Genomic DNA, 23,577 nt, shown 5'->3' with positions numbered 1-23,577 from the left:
CATTGCTTGTGTGGTGAAAGTTGATGGTGAAAACAAGTTTAAAAGGAGAGATCCCAACATTTTTATACTATTATATTTGCCAAGTGTGTGCTGGCTAAGGCGATTTTTCCTTCAAGCTGGTGAATTTTGGTGAAGTGTTAAGTTGACACATTGGGTTGAAGATTGTTTCGTTGCTCATTTTTCCTCATTTCCAGCCCAAGGCGATTTTGTGTTGAGGAGGTTTTACCTCCATTTTTGGGTGATATTCCTCTTTGGTGTGTGGCGCCATTATTGAGAGGTTGCTGGTTATTGTTTCAGACCTGTTATCTACCTCTGTTGCTGAGATTTTTCGACCTCCATTGCTGCCTGTGCATGACATTTTCAGACTTCACAGTTTCTCCTAGCTGATTTCCTCCTTAGGCGATTTTGCCTAGAGGCTGATTGGAGGCATTTTCAGTCAATTTTCAGACCATTTGAACACTGTTGCAGGTCTGAAACTCCATTGTAGGTGGCTGTCCTCAGAGATTCTTCATTTCCAGCCACCTACCCACTTTGGCAATTTTACATGGAGCTCATTCCTTTGTCATTTTTTATTATTTTCAAGGATTTTTACTACTTTGCAAGGCGCTGGCAAGTCTGAAACAATTCATTTTCAGACTTGTCCTCAGAAGATATTCTTTTTACCAACCATACTTACATTCCTACATATGATTGTTTTCATCAAGTTTGTGCACATTTGGGTGATTGCAACATGTTTTTAGAGATTAATTTGTGAAATTGCAGGTTGTCTTCAGATTTTGCTGGCAACCATTGTTGACTTCGGAAGGTGTCTGAAGACATAGTTTTGTGTGAAAACACAACCTTTCACACCTTTCTTTAGTCATTGTTTGATTTGGTATACTCCTTTGCAGTCTATTTTGAATAAATTCCTAAGTATAAGGAGGTGTTTTCAGACTTTGGTGTGAAAATTGTTAATTTCAGTGAATTTCATGAGGGTTTTATACCTAACCTTGTCACATTTTGCATTCAATTGTTGAAATCTATTGAGTGGATTATTTTTCTGATTTCTATACCCAAATTAGTCTAAATCATTAGGAAATCAGAATTATTGTCAGGAATATTTTCTGAAGTTTTAACTTCTAGCTTCGTATAGGTACGATGTCAAAGTCCGGACTCAAGGAAAGGAGAGAGCAACAAAAGATATTTGAGACTGGATTCTATCCAAAATCCAAGATGTCATCCAGATGGAAGGAGGTTACAGACACGAACATGCATTTCCTGAATATGGATCAGATGCGACAGCGGATGTTCGGAATTGGGAACTAGATTCCTTCCCCAAGCTATGTGAACATTATGAAGAGTGGCATTTATCAGGCTGCTGGATTTCCGCAATCCATACAGTGCAATGAGCTTATCCTGGAGTGTGCACGATGTTATGATCCTCACTCTCGAATGATCGAGACTCTTAAGGGTGCCATTATTGCCTACCTTGCTGAGGATGCGATTGTTGAGGTGTTTGGAATTCCACGAGGAGCGTACATGAAAGATATAACTAAGGATGAGTATGAAGACCTGTTACTGAAATTTTCATTATATTTACAATTCAATGGAAAATTTAAGTACCTAGGCAAAGATTACAGTCACATAAGTGAAATCTTTCAATTGTTATTTAATTCATTATATTTTATACAGTTGAAAGGATTACGAGAAGTAATCTACAGAACAAAAGAAAGGATTACGAGAAGTAATCTACAAATAAATTTTCTCTCACACAAGACCGTGAGAGTAATCCTTACTTTCCTATGCAAAGGAGAAAAACTGAATTAAACAAAGCAAATGCATAGATAAGATAAGAAAGGAACCAGCCATTGCCTAGGGGTATATGGTTGGCATAAATCTGCTCTCGAAGTCGTAGGTCTGCATTTTTGAAATCCGTTCTCTTCCAGTCTCCTCCTTGTCCTAAAAAAGTCAAAAGGTGAAGTGGGTTAGATCAAAAGATCTAAGCAATGACTAAATGTCTACTTATCTTACCTATACATTTGCATCATTTAATCAAGCTCCTTTTGACAGAGAAATAAACATCTTGGAAGACAAATAACAAAAGGTCATCTTCATTGCTTGAAGAATGAGTGTTTTTCTAACTGTTTGTTTAATGTGCAGAGATATGTAAAGAATTGCAAATTTCAGAGGGTTTATTATGAGTGGGGTTTATTTACAACACGATACCTTACGCAACATTTCCATGGAGGAGTTAGATTCTGTATTGGCTAGATTCTTCGAGTATGCTAGGAGAGAGAGAGAGATGCAAGGAGGAATCTTCTAGAAGATTCCCTATTTGATGACTAGGTATGGTTCTATTGGGCCATATGTTGGTGGCTCCATTTTTTATATAAACGCTAATTAGGGCAACTTTAGGGTTTTGTTGGCATGATCTTGGCCCTTGATTTAGTTTTAATCTTGACCATTTATTTTGTATGAGACTATATATATCTCATTGCCTCTCATTTGTAAGGGAGAGTTTTTGTAGAATTGTTGGTATATGCTGCAACTATTTGAATATAAATCATTGTTTGATTTGATGGTGATTTTGTCTCTTAAGTGTTGTTTTGCATTTAAGGTTCTCAATTCCTCCAAGTTTGATTAGAATTTGCTTTCAATGTTTGTTAGATTGAATGAAAAAATTGTTGAGTATATTTGTGTGGAATCTATCAATCCATACCACTAGCCTCTTGTTGATTGTAAGTGTGCCGTGCGTGGTCAACTGGAAATTTATGCAAACTTAACTTCAATTATTACATATCCATTGTTATGCATCAACTTGGATGGTCTCAATGCTTGATGGTAATAGTTTGAAAATCTATGAAGTATACCTTAGATGATTGCACTAAGCTTGTGTCAAATTCTGTTTGGTTTGATGGTGAGACCTTGCCTAGTTTGATTCCACTAAATTTGTTCATCATTTCCTACATTCCTAGGCTTAGAATAGATTTCCTAAACCCTATTCCTTTTTGCCATTTTTTTAGTAAGTCTTGAGTCCAAAACTACATTGTCATATCCTAAGTTATCAGCACACCCATTCCATCCGTGATAAACGAAGTTAATCCGAACAATTGTGTAAGTCCCCAAGTGAAAACAACAATTCACATCGACCATTGAGTTACCCACTCGTCAAGACCTGACTGTAGAAACCTTGGAATCATTTTAGTTGATCTTACCCTTAGCATTTGAGGTGATTTTGTTCAAGAGAGGGTAAATTACTTTGGTATTTTATTCTGAATAGCATAAAAATGGAAACATCACAATGCTCCTAAGAGAGAAGTATATCACTCTTAGTGTTACCATCTTCAAGATTCATATGCGATTCTCGCTTGCTTGCTAAATTTTCAAGCTCTTCAAATTCCACCTCATCAGAAATTACCTCAATCTAATGAATTTTTCCCGTGCTAGAAAGTACCTCAACCTATAATGCTAATTGACAAGTTGCATCGGCTTTAGTCTACAATATTAAAAAGGCACTCTGAAGGTTTGAAACTCATAAGGGGTAACCAAAGAAACTATGTTCAACTATGACTAATTATGTTTGCTAATGTAGTGCAATCAAATATCACTTTAACAATTCTCATAGTATGGTTGATGATTTGCTAATATGCATTGTTAGGTGCAATACATTTTAGAGAAAGGATTATGGGAAATATAATTTTTAGAACTACAATTGATGCTGTAAGTAACATGTGTTTCTAGTCATAAGGGTTGAATCCACTCATCTTGTTCTCATTTTGTTGTTACTTCTTGAAGATGAAGGTTGAGTCTTTTGTTCAAAATCAATACAAGATTTGTTGGTTACCCAACATGTCCATTGAGTCTTTGTCTAGGTAGGTTTAAATGAGGGTGGTCTGCTTGAATCACTTTGTCTGAATTCCAAGGCCAATGAGGAGGTTTGGTCAGTCTCCAAACAACCATAGAGTGGATGGAAATAGATTCTTATATGGGAGAAATGTTACTTTCTGACATTGAGATCTTTAGAATTGCACCAGGTGATCTCTTTGTCTGATATGTGCAAGGTAACTCAGATGACTTTAAGATTAGGTAAATGTTGCTTAAAGTCCCACTTATATATTTCTAACGAGTGAGCTTGAGTTCTTTTCCTTTTTCTCCAGTTAAATGAAATTTCAATGTCTTTTTTGCCCTTTTTACATATTCTTTTTACATACATGGTGGGAGCATCTAGTAGTAAGATGTCAAACCTTTAGAACATTGCCATATATTTTTTTGAGCCAACCATGCAATGCTTTAGCATGTGAGTGCAACTGAACTATTTGTGATCTCATGGAATAAAAATATACAAAAAGATTGAACGATCTTGTCTATATTCACTACAACCTTTGTCAACATCAAAAGCAAATCATAGGCTTTGATTTATCTCCCTTGTATTGGAGGAGGTTGATCCACTATTAGATTGGATCTATGAGGTTGAAGTTCTTGTGTTTACATAGGAGCCCCATGTGTGGGCTGACTAGTGTGAACTTGAGGTAGAGACAATAATAGTGGAGGAGAAAAAGCACGTGTAGATACCAAGGTGTTAAACACACACAAGTATCTTCTGTACAACAATTTTAATGGTCTATTTGAGATGTGAGTGGAATATTTGTTTTAAAGCTAGTGATGTACAATCCTGTCTACTATAGTCTATTCTCCATGTTTTACTTTTTTTTCATGGCATGGCTATCCCTATCCATGGTTTTTGTACATAAAAAACACTTTTGAATGCTTATATAGTTAAAAATCTTGTTTCCTTAAGTTCAAACCACTTTTCTACTCATTTTTTTATGTATACTTTTGTATGTGAGCAAAGGAGCATGTAATTGGTTATGTTTTAAAGTTTTTAAAAGTGATTTAGATAAGAGTTCATAGAAAAACATGCACATTACTAAGAAATGTCTATATATCATGTTTCAAATTGTTGAGTCAGTTGTGGATTTATTTTGAATAGTTTGAGTTTGGTATAGTTCAAATTTGGATATGAGTGCAGGTAAGGAAAAGGATGGATATCTATTCCTGAAGTTTAAGATTTCCAAATTTTATGTCGTGTATTTGTAATTATTTGGAAGCACTGATGAAAATATTGGAGAAATTCATGTCTATATTTTATTGTGTCATAGATTCAACATATTAATGAGTGTATGATATAGAATTTAATCTGGTTTTGGAGTTTGTTTTTGTGTGAGTATTGATTTTTTGTTCTTGCCTTCTCATTACTACGTTTATTTTTTTGAGCTTCCTATCATCTTTTTGTGATTGTGGCCTATTTGACTTTACTTTAGTGGATGTTGAGATTGACAGTGCTTCATAGGCAAATGTTTCTTGTCCTGAACCAAACCAGAGTATAATAATTCTTTTAATTTTTTGGAATATAAATGTGGAAGCACTGCTTATCTAATGAGAGTACATTGCTCCCTTTTTATAAGAACAGTATAATGGTATTGACATGAGTAGTGAGATTGTCTGTTTAAAGTTTAAACTTAAGGTCTTCATAGGTTTATAAATGTTGCAACTTTCAGCTTCTGAGGCTTTGGTTCTTGTATTTTGGTTTTCACATGAAGATTTGTCATTTTGGATGTCAACTTTTCCAGGTTATTGCGTCAGTTGCAGCACTTACTAAACAACAAAATAGAAGTTTTGATGTAAGAAATGACCTGAGAGCAACTCAAGAAGTTGTTAAAGCTGCAAGCAAACATTTAGGAAACTTCATTGGCATTCGTAGACGCTTTGAGTTTATTGGTAAGATTCAGGGGTGTGATATATATGATGACTATGCACACCATCCTACCGAAGTATGTGCAGTTCTCCAGGCTGCTCGACAGAGATTTTCTGATCAAGCTCTCTGGGTTGTTTTTCAACCCCACATGTACAGGTTTTCATTACTTCTAAAAGTTTAATAGCTGGGATGGCATTGGATTGAATTATGTCAATTACAACATCTACATCTACTGTCAAAAGGCATTTTTGATTATGAAAAAATAGATAATGTTGTTATGATAGTTTGGTAAATATTTTTCTTCTTATATAGCTTCAACTTTATACATGGATTGTCTGTTACAGCCGCCTAGCAGGATTATTGCAAGATTTTGCACTAGCTTTCAATTGTGCAGACCGTGTAATCATTACTAAGGTTTAAAGCTCAACTTTTGGAATCTTTACATCTTTGACAAAAATGTTCATATTTAGAAGCTGAATCTCAAAATACAATTATCTATGACAGGTTTATGCTGCTCGGGAGAAAAATATCTGGAATATTAGTGGGAAAGATCTTGCATCATCTATCATTGGGCCATCCACAGAATATATTCCTGAATTGGTACTTGAGATTATTCTTTTTTGTACTTTTTGTCTATAAAGCAATAAGAATCCTATATATATCATAGTAGACCCCACATAAATTACAGATCTGGTCATTATGATGCTTGCAAGGCAGATAGTAGAGGGAGTAGATGATAAAAGCTCAGCTGATGGTGCAATTGAAAGTTAATTGAACAACCATCTGCTGGGTCAGCATGCAAAGTTGCAAACAGAATATGAGAGTGAATATTCAGAAGTATACACAGATGCTGATTGAGAGAACATAGTTCAGTGTTTTCTATTACAACTCAAAACTTCATTACATCAACTGTTTGGCAGAATGCATTAACAAGTTACAAAACACATTTCTACTTTTTATATTCAAACTCCAATTACACAAACTCTTCACTGGCATGACTTCTGGTATTTCTAGCAATCTCTTTTGCATGGTGCACTAACATTCTTGTATGCTTCCCTTACTTTTCAAGCTCCACTCTTCTTAAAACCAACATACCATATGTCTAATTTGCATTGATTATTTATCTTTTAGCTCTTGTTATCATATAAATATTAACTAGTGGGGAAGATGAAAGAATTCCCCTTTATAAGATATTAGGCAGCGAGGCAAAACTCTAGACATACAACTGTGAATGGATGAATTCAGTTGCTTGTCTAATTTGATATCATAACATGTTCAAAGCATCAATTGTGACATGTCTTATGCCACTACAACTAGAAAGGATCTTTTTGAGATGTGCATGAAGTGTCCTCAATAGGGTCATCAGGGAATTATCTGAAGCATGGCTATCACCATGAAGTCATCTCCTCCTGCTTAGGAATTCAACATGGTGTCATAGAAAAGTCACTGCAAATAAACTTCAGCATGGTGTTGTAGGTGAGAGACTGCAAAATCAATTTCAGCATGGTTTCATAGGGGAGAAACCACAAACCATTGATATTTGATGGAATAATTGGATTCCTTTCTAAACTTGTGTGGTTTAAGAAAAAATAGTACTCATTCTTAGCTGGTATGAAATAGTTATGGTCTTTACAAGGTACATAAGGCAAGAGACGACAAGATCAGCTTACAAATTGTGTCATAGGTAAGAGACGAATACTGTTGGGAAATTAGTCAATCAATCACTTTTTGCTTGAAAAATTATGCACTTTCAAAGAGTGTTGGTGTTGTCGGCATTAATTTCCTATTGTTATGTTTGATAATATTTGTTATCTGACAAGGTATTAATTAATTGTATTGAGTGGGTTGTCAGTCTCGGGTGGTTATGTGTCGGTTGGTTGACGGCTGTGTACCTCTCAGCAACTGTCGGGTCCTTTAAATATGTCGTGTACTGTCAAGGAAGGGGATGGTATCGTCGGATCTATTGTAATCCTTGGTCGACCATCTTTGGTCTCTTCTCTGTAATAATTGAATGTGCGAATAAAGATATATTTTACTGCCGTGTTTGGTATGCATTGTCATGTACATTATTATTTCCTGTATTTAATTTACCAGTTGTAGCAGTAAACATTTTGGTGCCGTTGTCTTAAAAGAAATCAGGTCAGCCTTGAGTGATTCATGTTCGTAGATCCCATCAAAGGTGAGAAGAGGCCACAGGGTGGTCAAGACCAAGCGATTAGATGATTTGCTGACCCTCGGTCAGAGGGAGCACAGAGACGAGTCGAAGCCTGGAAGTACTCGAAGTGTTGGGATGTTGGAGGTGGACGTGTAGAGGATGCGTGTGTGTTTGAGAGTGCAAGGAAAGCACTAGAACATAGCGGTCGGAACAGTTCACTAAGGTCCGACACACCTGGAAGTACTCAAATTGCTGGGGACGTTGAAGGTGGACGTGTAGAAGACGCCTGTGTGGCTGAGAGTGCAGGGAAAGCACTAGAATGTAGTGGTCAAAACAGTCCACCCAGGTCCGACACACAAGGCGAATACACACGTACCTTCCGAGTGAAAATAATGTTGAACACCTAGGAGAAGCAGAAACTGCCAAAGTTCACGGGAGACAGGTCGGAGGGCCGGGTACGGCATTGCAAAACATGCATAACCATTTGGGAGGCAAATGGCCAAGATGACAGGGACTACTGGCTGAAGGCATTTCCTGCCACCCTTCAAGGGATCGCCATTAATTGGTACACAAACCTCGACGCCCAGCACAAGACGAGATGGAGTGATCTGAAGAGGGCGTTCTTGGAAGAATTCAAATTCTTGAGGGATGATAATGAGATCATGGCTGAAATCTATAATACTAAGCAAGGGAAAAATGAGAGTGTACACGCTTACAACCGTAGGCTGAAAGAACTGTTGAACAAGATGGAAAACCAGCCAACCGATGGGTTGAAGAAGAGGTGGTTCACGGAGGGATTGATACCCTCACTGCGCAAGAAGATGAAAGTAGTGCCTCCGTCCTCATACGTTGATGCATACAATCGAGCGATGGACATCGAGAGTGAAAATAAAACCTCCTCCCAAGAGAAGAGGAAGACTGATGATGATGAGAGCACCGAAGGTAGCAGTGATGAAGAATCCAAAACCGTACAAGCCCTTCGACGTGATATGTTGAAAATGATGAAAGAATTGAAGGCTGAGAAAGGAACCAACAATGAAGGTAATGAACTATGGTGTATTGAGTGCAAAAGGGAGGGGCACATGAAAGGTAATTGTCTTAGAAATATGTTTTGTGAAATTTTCCAAGTGCTGGGGCATTCAATCAACGAGTGCCTGTATAATTTGAAGATGAGAAGTACACAAGTACTCTTCACACAGGGAGAGTCCAGCCCATTGAAATCACAGAATGTATCGCCAAGTGGTTATGGAAATCAACGAGGGCGAAACCAAATACAGTACGACCCCAGAGGACGTCCTATCATACAGTGCCGACATTGTAGTGAATGGGGACACTTTGTGAGAGACTGCCATAACAAGAAAGACAACATACAATTATTGTGCAAATGGTGTGAACTAGGTGACCATGAAGACACCAACTGTCCGAATCAGAAGGGTATTAATATGCTGGACGTGGAGGAACAAGAGGACGTAGTTTTGGCAATCACAAGAGCACAAACAAAGAAGGCGATGTATTCAAACTCTAGTACGGAAAAGGAACAAGCCGAAGTAGAACAAGTGTTGGCGAAGGAACAAGTAACTTCCAATGGAACTGCAAGTATGTCATTGTGGGAGTCAGAGAAGAACATAGTCCGACAGGTGCTACAAACAACAGTACCCATCAAGGTGGCAAACCTTCTTCAAACTATGCCGCAACTGAGAATGGCAATTGCCAACACAGTCAGTGATGACACAGTCATCCAAAAACAATGTAAGCCACATGAAGAGGAACTGAGGGGAGCCGAAGGGAATGAGTCTAGTGATCCAATGTTGTTGATGATGAGCATCGGGAGGAAGCCGATGGTCGTTAAGATGGAAATATTGGGGAAGACGTTGACAAACACCATTGTCGATGGAGGCTCGGGAGTAAATGTACTACCAAAAGACATATGGAAATGTCTGGGGAAGCCGAATCTTTGGCCACTAAGCTTCCTCTTGGTAGGTGCCAACCAGCATGACATCCAGTTGTTGGGAACATTGATGGCACAAAAAGTAATGATTGGGACACAATTTTTTCTTGGTCTTTGTAGTCATTTGGTTACAGAAGAAGGCGTACGATGCACTCCTCGGGAGGGGATGGTTGGTTACTACCAAGGCAAATCATAACTGGAAGCGAAACACACTCTCGATCAAGAGTGATGGTAGGAAGCACGTCATTGACTTGAGGAACCAGGCGGTGAATGAAAAACTGGCACCCTCAGACTTTGAGTCTGAGGGTGGGTATGGATGAATTGGAAGATTGCTCTGAAGATGAGACGAGTTCCTTGAATGGACTACTCCACTGGCAAATGGAGGACTAAGAGGTATTTTCACCAACATGTAATTTTCTTGAAGCTACAACTCTTGGTGAAAAGCAACTGATGGAAGCATGTAAAGTTATGAATGATACAATTGGTAGTAAGGAGATGGAAAGTGGACGGAAAAAGCCCACTGACAAAGGACAGGGGTTGTACAAACAAAGGAGCTTGCATGGAAGGAAATCATACCTGTTCGGAGTCAAATCGTATGCAAGCGTGTTGTCAAAGAATGTGGAATTGAGAGGAAAAATCAAACAGAAGGAACCGTACAAGCCATAATGAATTCCATCTCGGTCGTACGACACCGGTCGTACACCCTACAGAGTAAGGGATCGCATGGCAAGGAGGCCATATGACCCACAAAGATATGCGCAAAACCTAGCCCATACACTGCATGGGGATGAAGCAGAACTGGCCACTCTAAGCACATTACGTAGCCAAGAAGCAGGAGGAACTCGACGCAGAGAAAGCAATAAAGGAAGAGGAAGTAGTCCGTACATGGCTGTACATCAACAAGGAAGTGGGCCGTACATATTCGTACGAGCTAGATCGAACCATCCGTACCATATCTGTACGGGGTGTGCCAAACCGTATAGAGAAATCCATACGGGAATACAAAATTGCAAGGAAGAATCCATATGGAACTGACTAAAGGAGAAATCCATACGGAGTGTGTAGAATTGGATAGAGAAATCCGTACAGTAATCCGTACAAGGTGTGAGGGTGTCCGAAGGAAATTTGCTGAGATTCATATGAAATTGGAAAAAATCCGTACAGAATTAGCCTGGAAGGTAAGTCCATATGGTGGTAGGCACAACACAGTCCGTACGGAGGAGGACGAAATTGATCGTGCAACAACCACCATCTGTCCGTACAAGAACCGTATGGAACTGCCAGACGAAGTTGGAGAAGTGCGATTGTACGAATTCAAGACGAAGGAATTGGCAGAAGGCACCCGTACGAAACTATGCAAGGCAACATAAATCTATACACAATCAGTACCAAATTCGCATGAAGGAAAAATCCGTACATAGTCCGTACACAATCAGTTGGAGGAAGGAAATCGTACACAATTCGTACGGACTTAGTTGAAGGGGCCCATGCAAGTAGTGTGTACGGCAACCAATCGAGAGGGAAGCTTGGTGCGGGGGTAATTCCGTACGCACAAGTAGAAGAGGAATTTCTGTACGAAGATGAGAGGTGGTTCGTATGTAGTCCAGACTGCACGTCGTGTGGATTTGAGGCAGAAATCAATGTTGTTGGCATCTTAAAAAATCATGAAAATCATGTGCGCTTCCTCGGACCCTGTGAGGGGCGCTACCTCTCGACCCCGCTGGGGGTGTTGCCCTTAGACCCCCATTTGATTTGGCAGGTACACTACAAGTTGGGGTTGTCCAATTGAAGTCGCTGTCTGTCGTTAGTCTTCCCGAATGTTACTTGATGTTTGCTTGTCGTCTGGAAGGCGACTTTTTCTTTTGGGGGGGGGAATGATGTTGTCGGCTTAAATTGCCTATTGTTATGTTTGATAATAATTGTTATCCGACAAGGTATTAATTAATTGTATTGAGTGGGTTGTCAGTCTCGGGTGGTTATGTGTCGGTTGGTTGACGGTTGTGTACCTCTCGGCAACCGTCGGGTGCTTTAAATATGTCGTGTATTGTCAAGGAAGGGGATAGTATTGTCCGATCTATTGTAATCCTTGGCCGACCATCTTTGGTCTCTGCTCTGTAATAATTGAATGTGCGAATAAAGATATATTTTACTGCCGTGTCTGGTATGCATTGCCATGTACATTATTATTTCCTGTATTTAATTTACCAGTTGTAGTAGTAAACAGTTGGCACTCAATTTTGATTGTGTATAACAAAGTTATGACCTCTACAAGTGCTACGTCTGTGACATGATGAGATGGTCATGAGACCAAAAAATGATGTCTTTTTCCCTGTTTTAAAAAAAGTGGTATTGAGCATGGTGTCACATTTGTTGGACTGTAGAATTGTCTCAAATGTCTAGATGAATTTGCTATGCCAGGTACACTTCTGCCCATCCATTCGACTGAAGAATTGTCTCAATTGTCCAGGATGAATTTGATATACCAGGAATGCTGCTGGGCACCCAGAAACACTATAGAGCTGGGATAAAACACACATAGCTAGCCTTTGAAAATTTGGTGTGCTAGCACTATAATTCTCCAACCACATATAAAAATAGAACATTTAAAAAATGTAAGAATTAATTAAAAAATATGGAACTTGTTAAAAGTTGTCTAGTTTCTACTCTCAGTATCAAGATAAACATTTAAGGATTATTTTGTCTACTTGGCTGTTGGTTTCTCCTCCTTTGAATGGCTTGAGTTGAAGGAAAGAGCCTCCCCATAGCACCCTTGTAAGCCTACAACTCATGAAGAATTTTGTCTCTAATCTCATCATTTACTACCATCCCATCTGTGCATGAAACAATGCTTTCCATGACCTCCTCATCGACCCTAATATATTAGAAAAATAGATGGTTCATCCATCTACAATCATAGATGCGGCATATGATCTCATTTTTATTGTTACCACCATGGTAATGCAAAATGATCTCTTTGGACCTCTTCATGGCCTCATAGAGATAACTCATCAGCATGCCATCCTCGTCCACCAAATGTAGAACCTTGACCAAAGGTTTTGTTACAAAAAATAAAATAAAATTTAAATTACTATTAGATTAACTTAAAAGAACAACAAAGAGACAATTACCTTTATTACTATGTTCTCTTGAATTCTCCACTATCCTTGTATGGGTTTAGTACAGGGTAAGGTCAGGTATCTTGTGGGTTCTCCATAGGGTGAACCCAAGTCACACTCGAGCAAACCTTGGAGGACATGTGGCTAAATTGGCCCAAAAACAAAAAGAAAAACACTTTTTGAAATGAAAAACTCTCCCCACTCCTAATTTCAATGAAAGTGAGAGTTTATACCATATTTTGCATCACTTCACAAACACAAATGAGCAAACCTGCATTTTTATTTGAAAGTGAAGGCTGCTGGAGTGAAAGACCTACACCAATAGGAGAGAAAGACTTGTATGAGGAAGATTTATTCATCAAAGGTGAGTGAATCATGTAAGTTTTTTCAAGTTTTTAAGATTTATTTTTCGAAGTTTTTTCTGAGTTACGATTCTAGTATGGGTGCAAGTATGGGTATTGGTACCTAATATGACAATTTTTTCTCCCTTGGGTACGGGCATGATATATATATATTCTATTTTTTTTGTCCTTCAACTGTTGTCTTTCATCTTGATGATGGTTCATGGAGTGTGACCTGAAACATTGATGCAAAAGTTCTTACACAGTTGAATTTAGAAGCCAATTGCAATCAATTAGTATCATTGTTACTTGACACTGTTACTTGTTACTTGTTACAAGCTCCAAGTTTGATCTTTCAACCAACATCCTCTTCATTAAACAAGCCACAACAGACGAATGAGTTACTTGACACCGTCGTGACCTGACCAAAGAGATCTTGGGAGGTTTGAGATTTCATAATTTACACTCAACCTGTGTTGCATGTGCCTTTTAGGCCACCGACACTATTGTAATCTATTGAGTTCACTTTTCATAGGATGCTTGCAAAAGTTACACTTGACCTTGGTATTTTAAAGCATGTAAGAAAAATTGATAACGAAGCTGCAAATTTAGAAAGGGATCAAGTCAATTGACAATGATTTTTTAAGGTTTGACATAAATGATTGTAGAAAAGTGACTCTGATGCTAGCCCTCCTTCCCCATGGTTTTTAGCAAGAGGCTATATCTTATCACTTGTTTTCGCTGATTCCTTCCCCATTTATTTTTCTTTGAGTAACAGACAATGCAAACACATTATTGAATCTTCTTAAATATAAGAATAATTGATTTTTATGACACTAAATTGACAATGTTTGGAATTGTGAAACAAAGAAGTGAAGGGCATTAATCTTGTTTGAGGTTATAATGGCTTGTACAAAGTACATGGACATGAGCTGTATAGTTGTTGGTAGATTGATTACATATCTTTCACTCAAGTATTCCAATTGGCATTGTGTATCGTAGCTTGCACATTTATTTGCATTGTACTTGACTCATTGCCCATGAAGAGGGCCAAGATTCTATTCCAATTCCTAACAAGTATTTTTAGATGCTTCTATTTATGGTTTGATGCATATTTAGCTCACAATTTCCTTGTATGTGTAAGAGGTACATGGGAATCAGCGCAAGTAATGGTAATGCAACTATAGGTGGATGGACAAACCTAGTGCCTAGTTTCACATAAATCCTATCAATTGTAGCTTGGAATGGGTTTTACTTTCTTGTGTTTTTCATTGAGGAACACTACAGGGAATGGGTGGAGCAATAGATGAACCCCTACCAAGCACAAAGTGATGAGGATTGTAAGTAGCACTATTAGCTGTAGTAAGGCTTCTCACAGATGTTCATGATTTCATTGTACCCTTTCTGTTAGCATGGTTTTAGAAGAGCTATTAGCTAATGACAGTGAAACTCGAGGATGCGTTTCTGGCATAATTCTAGCCATTTGGGAAACGAAAACGGGTCCAGGGACAGGGGGATGTGTTGACGTGTATTTTGTACACCATCATACACAGAATAAAATACCTAAGGGTATCTTATCCTCTCTTGAATAAAGCCTCTAACTGCTGAAGATTCGCATGAAGGATCAGTTAGGATGACTCCAAGGTTCCTTTTGGTAGGGTCTCTACATGTGGATAAGCTCCAGTGGTATGATGTGATTTGCTGGAATCACAAGGGGACTTACATTGAACTTCCGATCTGCTTTGCTGGAACACAGGCTCTGACTAACTTGGATTTGAAAAAATGAAAAAGGAAGGGCGAAGAGAGGATCTAATCCTAATACTAAGAATGTAGGAGCAATGACTTGATTTTTGATGAAACTCTAACTAGGTCTTGTTTTGACATCAATGGAACATCTACACAAGACTAGTGCGATCTTCTATGGGAAGCTTTATGATGTTCAAATCATCACCGCAGGCATAGATACCATCCAAGTTGATGCATATCAATGAAGAGGTGACAAATTGAAATTGAGCTTAGGCTGAACGATTCCAGTTGACTACGCAAGGCAAGTCTGCAATCAACAAACTGCTAGTAGTATGGATATACGAATTTCACCATCAATCAAGCACATTTCCTCCATTCATCTAATTATCTACCATCTAAGATTGAAGACTTCAACAAGAAACCATGCAAGTTGCAAGAAAACGACATATTTCACCATTACTTCAATGAAAATGGAGTTTGTTTACAATCAATGGCAACAATTTCTTGCCTTGTCCTCCTATTCTACTCTCTATCTACTAATTACTTTCAACTATTTCTATATTATCTCTCTAATTCTCTAATTCTTTTACAAATGAAATGTCTGGGCTTATATAGTGCCCACAATACAATTTGATGGCTTAGATCAATTCAAGATCAATGGCCAAGATTCAACAATGAAAAACCCTAATTAGGGTTTGTTACAACCATTACATAACATTTAATGTTTGACCAATGATAAAATTGCATTGCTTGGACACATGTCCCTTTTAGAAAAATTGACCAATGGATAACCGGGGTAGGTACATCGGAGTTTGTGCCACCTTCCATGAGTTAAGTACATTGAATCTGGACATGCTGAGATGGACTTCACTGATTGGAGAAATGATGACTAGGATGCCACCTCATTTGACACTTGTAACTTGGTAGATATTCAACTTGATGTCGTTGAGAGGCTATCTTTAATTAATTCATCTGGAATTATTTGCTTCTTCAACGAGCCCTTGTTCTAACTCCTTGCGTCCTTGATGTGCAGGAAGATGATGTACCTCGCCTTGGAACACTGGATTGAAAGAGGTCGCCCATGTCTTGGCTTGATCGTCCTGGCAAAGACCGTCCTGGCGAAGACCGTCCTTGATCCGGCTTGATTTTCCTTGATGAGATCTCCATTTGATGCCTACACAACATTTCAAAATTAGTAACATGATTTTGCAATACATAACATAAATTAGAGAGCAAATTTTTAGGAAACCTAATGATAAGTCCTTTGTTAACCATTTCCTAAAAACAACTGAGCTAAGGCAAAACAAAATTCCAAAATTCAAAATTAAGGAAATGACGATGAACAATTCAAAATCAAGACAATAAAACCAATATCGCCATACCTCAGGAGAGAGCTAACTCTAGAATGCAAATGAGAAAAATTTGCCTAGGCAAAATTGACGTATAGATAGTCTTCAACGTGATTCTTCTTCAAAATGACAACTTCGCCACCTTTGATATGTCCTTGGCAAGTTCGCTCAAGTGTTCACACCTCCTTGGATAGTACTTCACGCCACCTTGCTTTGAAATGAAAGTTCGCACCACCTTGAAGATAATTCGCACTACTCTGTCTTCCTTAAATCGCACTTGAGATGACAAAATGACAATGTGAAAATAATGATCTTCACCACCCTCCTTATATAAGCGCTTACACCATCAATTCATTGAGGCCGACTTGGTAATTAACAAGGCAATTTAAACGATTTTTAAACAAATAACAAAGGCCGACCTTGTGTAAAATAAACAAATAAATATCAAGCGCTCACTCAATTTTTATTAAAATACTTAATTAATTATTTGCCAACGTTTTTTAATTTGTAAATTTCGATTTTAAATAAAGGCAAAATAATTAATAAATGATCAACGCCATATTAAATGCTAATTTAAATAGGATTTTCAATTTTATCGAACTTAGCATTTAAGGAAAATTTGAAATGTTTATTTGGCACCAAAATTATGAAAATGAAAGGGACGTACCTCATCGCCCTGGTCCCTTGGAGAGGGACAGGAGCGATCCATGATTTTGTCATGATTTTTGCAACTTCAACGTTCAACTCCTTCATCTCCACGTTCAATATCGACCATTTTGTCAGGTTCTTCGAATTTGATCGTCATGTATGCGTTCATGAGTGCCTTTAGATGTTCATCGCCCTGGTCCTTGTCCAAAGGACAGGAGCGATCTCTATATTTTTACGTAGACCTTGCATCTTCGATCTTTGATCTTTCATTGTGAAGCAAATAACATCTTTGCTCGTTCCTTCTATGCTCGTTCCATTTGCTTGCATGAGGTGTTTGGACGTTTAGAGGGATCATCGCCCTTGTCCCTTTGAGAGGGACAGGAGCGATCCATGTCTTTCTTCATAATCTTAGCAACTTTAAACTTCGATCTTCGTGGTGATGTCTTCCAAACGCCGTCCTTCACCTTGTCCATCCTCGCCTTACCTCAACTTTGAAGGAATATGAGTGTTCTTGCAATAATCGCCTTGGTCCTTGTCCAAAGGACAGGAGCGATATGAGCTCTTTAGCATGTTTGACAATGTTTGGACGTTCAAAACATTTGCATGTCATCTCAAAAAAAAAAAAACCTTGGACCCCGTATGACCTTGTGAAGCCTTGACTTGGCATGGACTTGAAGCAAAATGAAGAGTCTTAAGTAAATCGTCCTGGTCCCTTGGAGAGGGACAGGAGCGATATGGTCCCTATGTTCATCTTGGTGATTATTTTACGTTTGAAATTTTCATGCATCACCTTCCTATCATACCATGGACCCTCTAAGACCTTGCAAAAGCTTGACCTCACGTAAATTTCGCATGAATTGGCCAATATATCCAATATCGCTCTGGTCCCTTCCTGAGGGACAGGAGCGAAGTTCATCATTTTGTGCTTGTTCTTGTTTTTACCAATTTGCAACCATCTTCATTACGTGAAATGATGTCCTTTCGACCCTCTTGGTTGCTCGAAACTTGTTTGTCTTTTGAAATTTATGTCATTATGGAGATATCACTCTGGTCCCTTGGAGAGGGACAGGAGCGAACTGGGTCTTAGAGTGCAAATCCTTTCATTGTGACGACCTTTGTAACTTGTGCTTGATCGAAAATGCCTTAGGACGTCCTTTGCCACCTTGTTCCTGACTTGGATCGGCTCTAAACTTGAATAAGACGCAACATAACCACTGTATCGCCCTGGTCCCTTGGAGAGGGACAGGAGCGAACTTGCTCTTGTGGCCTTCATTTCATTTCATCACCTTTGAAAATTATATTCAACGGATTCGCAATGCCTCCTTTCATTCATTCATGCCTTGAGATCGGTTGAAATTTGGCGAGAAAATCATCTACAACAAAAATCGCTCTGGTCCCTTCCTGAGGGACAGGAGCGAACTTAAGCATTTTGGTCCTTTGTTGACGTTTGATAATCTTCAATTTGTCTTCAACGGGTTCGATTGACCTCTTTCCTTGCCCTCAAACATAAAACTTGCTTGATCTTTGCCTAGTACATGCCCTATGAAGGATTTCGCTCTGGTCCCTTGGTGAGGGACAGGAGCGCATCGCCTTGGTCCTCCAGTGAGGGACAGGAGCGAAATTCGCTCTGGATCCTTAGTGAAGGACGGGAGCGAAATTTGACTTTTCGCACTCTCTATCAGGATAACTTTTATGGAATATAACATTTAAGTATAAGAGACATTTCTTATACTTTAAGTTATATTCCATATATACTTTCAGGATGTTTGAGAGTGGTTTCAGACCTCCAGGAGTTATATTGCAAAATCTAGTTTTTTGAGGTTTTTCAGTTTCCAGACTTAGTCAAATTCAGGATCAGGACATCCCAGACTTAGCCAAATTTCAGGATCAGGACCTTACTCAAGCCGGACTTGTTATCCTGTTGATCTCCCCGACAGCGCTTCAAGTTATATTCATTTGATAAAATGTACCTCTTTGGACCTTTTCACATCGTCAAGACGCTAAAATCCTGCAAGGACAAAGCAATATTTGATTTTAAGCTCCGGTCCTTCACTGAGGGACAGGAGCGATTTTTCCCCTGGAGGCATTTCTGTGCTCATGAAAATCTTCAATTTATATTCAATGGAAAGATCTCGCCTTTCTCCATCATTTCCAATTCGTAATTCATCTTGACCCTGTAGGAATAGTAAAATATTTGAAAACGAGCTCCCGTCCTTCACTGAGGGACAGGAGCGATTTTGCTCCTACAGGCCAAAATAACATGATTTTACACATTTTAACACTTCAAAAGGCGAAAACAAATCATTTGAGATGCCTAGGATCAAAAATCAAAAATGTCAAAATTTGGTCAAAAATATTCAATTGGACAAAAATTCACTTTTCATCTTCAACACTTAGTCAAATTTAAGCTCTGCATCAACATTCCAATTGAAAATTAGACCATTCTGGCGAATTCATTGCATTCAAAATTTGCATTCTAGAAAAGGAAATTCAAAAAGCTCCCAAAACCGACTGGATTCAAACCAAAACCCTAAAAAGCAAAGCGAAAACGAGCAAAAAAACATGGGTCCCCATTTGCAATGGGGCGATGTGTGAAAACGTCACAACAGGATGGTAGGCAAAGTTTCCTTGCCATTTCTAAAACCCCCCAAAATTGCAGAATGTTTTCTGTTGGGTGGACAAAAAAGAAAACTGGGGGGATGGGTGGCCATTCCAGGGATGGCTGTGGACGTCTCAGACATCCCCCAATCGTCCTGGGGACGACCATCTGTCCCCTCCAATTTGCACTTATTAAAAAAAAGAGAAAACTAACCTAACTTTGAAAAAAAAGGACTTATTGTATTGTTTAGTGGCCCCCACACCTTGCAGCAGAATAAAGGATTCCAAACAGCAGTTTACAAGCTTCCACATACAGTTCACACCATTCAGTACATCATTCCAGGGTTTAAGCACTGAGTGGCCTCCTGTAGTCACTATCCATAGCGAATACAGCAGTTTGGGAAGCTTTTGGGATTGCTGGAGGGGTTATACTTCAACGGCCCTGACATAGGAGGCAATGCTGCATGTTTAACCACAATTCAGATCTAACATGGGTTCATTTTAGGTGTCTAATGAATGTCATAATAGTGTACAGAGATTGATCATTGATCGCTGTCCTAGCAGCATCCTAGTGCATATTTTGCAAGTGCAGATCGAGATTGTGTAATAAGGACTGCAAACTTATATTAGTGCAGATTGTGTACTAGGGATTGCAGAATTATGTTAGAGCAGATTGTGTAGGGATGCTCATCAGCTAAGTTGTTATTCCAGTTTTCTACCCAATATTTTTATCAATATTCAAGGTACTTAAATCTGGACTTTGTATAAGCTTTCATATTGCCTAACTTCCACTGTCGGAAGTGTTATTTATATCAGCAACAATATTTCTGGTTATGAACAATTCAAATACAGTTGGTGATCTATGCACATTGATTTTATATTTATCAATGTTATCATATAAATATATTTAAAATTTGAAATTTCCCCATATATTTTAAATTTTCCCTATTTTTTTATATAGCCGTCCCCTTTGTCGTTGCCTCCGTCCCCAAAAATAGCAAAACAAATCTGTCCCAGAAACTCATTTCCCCGTCCCCCTGTCCCTCCGTCCCGAAAACTCGGGGTAACATAGGCTAATGATTTATCTACCCCTCAATTTTCTTGAAATTGCATTTAGAATTTCCTATGATTGCAATTTCTCACCCTTTTCTTAAATCCTTGTCTCCAAAGGGCACTTTCCAACAATGCCTTTTTCAGATACACAAGACTAGTTGTCATTTACTTTTTATGTTATGGGTATAGAGCTATTTGGAAAGTCTAATAAAGTGTTTCTCACATAGCTGTTCCTTGAGTTATGCTTCTTCAGGTACGAAAAGTTGACCTTGTAACTCTAAGACTTCTTAATGCTAGTACAGCATTCATGAATGGAGGTAGAGTTATTTACCCTTAAGATATTGATGAGTATCTCATGGGATAACTACCTACTTATTCAATGTTGGTTCTAGTTCTTTCAATTTATATGGCTCTTGATGGTTTATACTTTATATTACATATTTAAACAATTTAGTTTGAGGATGGGTATGTGCTAGGTCCACTACAATTAGCCAATCATTCCTTTAGGTTACCAACTTTCTTGACAGCCTCAAGTAAAGGATTATGACCCACTCTAGAAATCTCTGTTTTTAGTTGCCAAGAATTGAATATTTATGTAATTTGGTTGCCCATTATGGCCTGTATATCTCGTTAGAACATTCTACCCTCTATGGTCCTAGATTCCTAGCTGTCTATGTCAATTACCATGGTTAATTTAAAAAAAAATCAATCATATAATTTTGGATCATCAAACCTACTAATGATTTCAAAGTCAAGTGATCAATTTGGCTCCTAGAGCACAAAAATCAGTTCCAGTATTCATATTCACTTATTTTGATAGATTTTTATTGTCTTAAAGTTAAAACCTAAGTTACCAGTTCCGGTTCGGATTCTGGTTCGGATTCAGCAAAATTTTTTTTTTTTTGGGTATGGGTACAGGTTCGTCCGTACATATATATATATATATTTTTTAATTTTTTTTTTAATATATATATATATATGTTCAAACTTCAAACATCAAAATTATATATGTTCACAGTTCAAACATACAAATATTAAGAGTAAAAAAATTGTTTTTTAATTGTTTTTATTTGTTTTCTAACCCATGGGCCCCATTTTTGGGAACCCACAGGCTTGGGCTCACCCGGGTCCTCCTAGGTCCCACCCGGGTCCTGCCCAAGCGGCTGGGCAGGACCTGGGTGGGACCCAGGTCGAACCAGGCTCGGACCAGGACCGGGCACGGACCAGGACCAGGACCCAGCCATTTTTGGCAAGAACCGGTAACTAAGGTTAAAACCATTCGATTGCTTTTTTGTTGCGAGCAACAATTGCATTTTACAATAAATCTTAAACATATACAAAAGTTTTATTTTCCATAGCAAAATTCTCCTTACACCATGCATTAGTCAAACACTTTTTTCCATAGGAAAATTCTCCTCACACCTTGCATTAATTAGAAAAAGAGAGCCTAAGATGTATCTAGATATTAGTAAATGAATATGGATAGAAATGTACAAGAAAATATAAGATGTCTCATCTGGATATTTCTTAATCTTTCATAGTTTGTTTTCAGTATACCTGACAGTAATTTCCAAACTGCTAGTTATTGTGCCTCTAAAACTTACACACTTATGAGGATCGTTATGATTTCATTTGCTTCTTTTTTTCTGCTTTACAATAAAATAATTTTTAAGCCAGTTATTGATATTCATGTTTCAGGAAGGTGTCCTAGAAAGACTAGTTTGTGAGATACCTTCTTATCTTGGGGAGATTGTCATCTTCACTTTAGGAGCAGGTACTTATAATGTTGCTACTTTGTCTTTTTATATTTTTCTTAAGGTGTAAAGTTTATTGACAGAAGTAAATCCTTTGCTTAAAATAGAAATTGTCATCTCATGAATATTAAATTAATCTTAAAGCCATAAATTGCTTTTCCAAGATCTATTACTAAACATAAAAAGGTGAATTGTACTGAAAATAACATGTTTTCATTTAACTTCCTCCTTCAAAGTGTGCATGCACCCTGAAAATATTGCATCCTCCTTGTGCCTTGTAGTTTATTAGGTCCATCTACAAAAAACATAAACCATTGTTAACACTCCTCCCCAAGGTACTTAAAGATTAATGGATGATTGCAGAAGGATTGTTTCTCCGCTTTGTAATTTGTTGATTCTAAATAGGAGTGGGCTAAAATGTAGGAGATGTGAAAATGGGGATGTTTCTCTACTCACCTTTGATGGTTGCCGATTCAGAAGTCACTCTGAATGATTGGCTTTCAGCATTTTGAAAGTATACGCATTGCTCTTGCATCGTTTCCAAAGTCCCCCCCGCCCCCTGCTTTCTAAAAGGAAATTCTTCAATGGTGGCCTAAGTCACCGTTTCACCTTTGATGGTGGCCGATTCAGAACTCACTCTGAATGATTGGGCTTTCAGCGTTTTGAAAGTATACACATTGCTCTTGCATCGTTTCCAAAGTCCCCCCCCCCCCCCTTTCTAAAAGGAAATTCTTCAATGGTGGCCTAAGTCACCGTATTCGCCGAATTTTCGGCTTCAGGTTCGAAATTCGGCGAACCTATGAAAAATTAATAAAATTCGTCAAAATTCGTCTAAAATATGCATGACATAAAGGTTAGCATTTTTTTTTGGTATTTTCGCCGAGGTTTGAAGGTCACCACCTGCACTCATTGCCGACTACTCCCTGCACAGCAGACTGCCATTGAAGTTGAGGTTTTCTGCTCTGTCTGTCGACTTAAGTAGCCCGTTCGTGCCCTGCAGATTGCCATTGACTGAATATGGGCATTGTTCATGCCCCGCAGACTGTCATTGACACACTTTCATGCTTTGTGGGTGTGAGCCGCCGCTCTTTCCCCGCAATTCATCACGACTATGCATTCAGTATAAAATTTCGTA

General features: G+C 38.4%; 1 protein-coding gene across 11 annotated transcripts in view; it reads left to right on the top strand.

The window, feature by feature from the left end:
- LOC131051716 (uncharacterized) overlaps positions 1 to 23,577 on the top strand; it is a 221,039-nt gene that overhangs the window by 178,170 nt on the left and 19,292 nt on the right. For 7 of the 11 annotated variants that reach the window (XR_009107183.2, XR_009372570.1, XM_059221352.1 and 4 more), the window contains 4 exons: positions 5,610 to 5,890; positions 6,079 to 6,148; positions 6,239 to 6,334; positions 22,387 to 22,462. Coding sequence is in view for 5 of the 11 variants with exons in the window: in XM_059221352.1 (XP_059077335.1) it covers positions 5,610 to 5,890; positions 6,079 to 6,148; positions 6,239 to 6,334; positions 22,387 to 22,462 (523 nt within the window). In the remaining 6 variants the exon portion in view is untranslated. The remainder of the gene's footprint in view (positions 1 to 5,609; positions 5,891 to 6,078; positions 6,149 to 6,238; positions 6,335 to 22,386; positions 22,463 to 23,577) is intronic. The other 4 variants (XR_009372572.1, XR_009107185.2, XR_009372571.1 and 1 more) reach the window with 1 other exon arrangement.

Source organism: Cryptomeria japonica, chromosome 5, assembly GCF_030272615.1.
Source record: "Cryptomeria japonica chromosome 5, Sugi_1.0, whole genome shotgun sequence".
NCBI lineage: Eukaryota > Viridiplantae > Streptophyta > Pinopsida > Cupressales > Cupressaceae > Cryptomeria > Cryptomeria japonica.
This window is presented reverse-complemented; position numbering and strand designations above follow the sequence as displayed.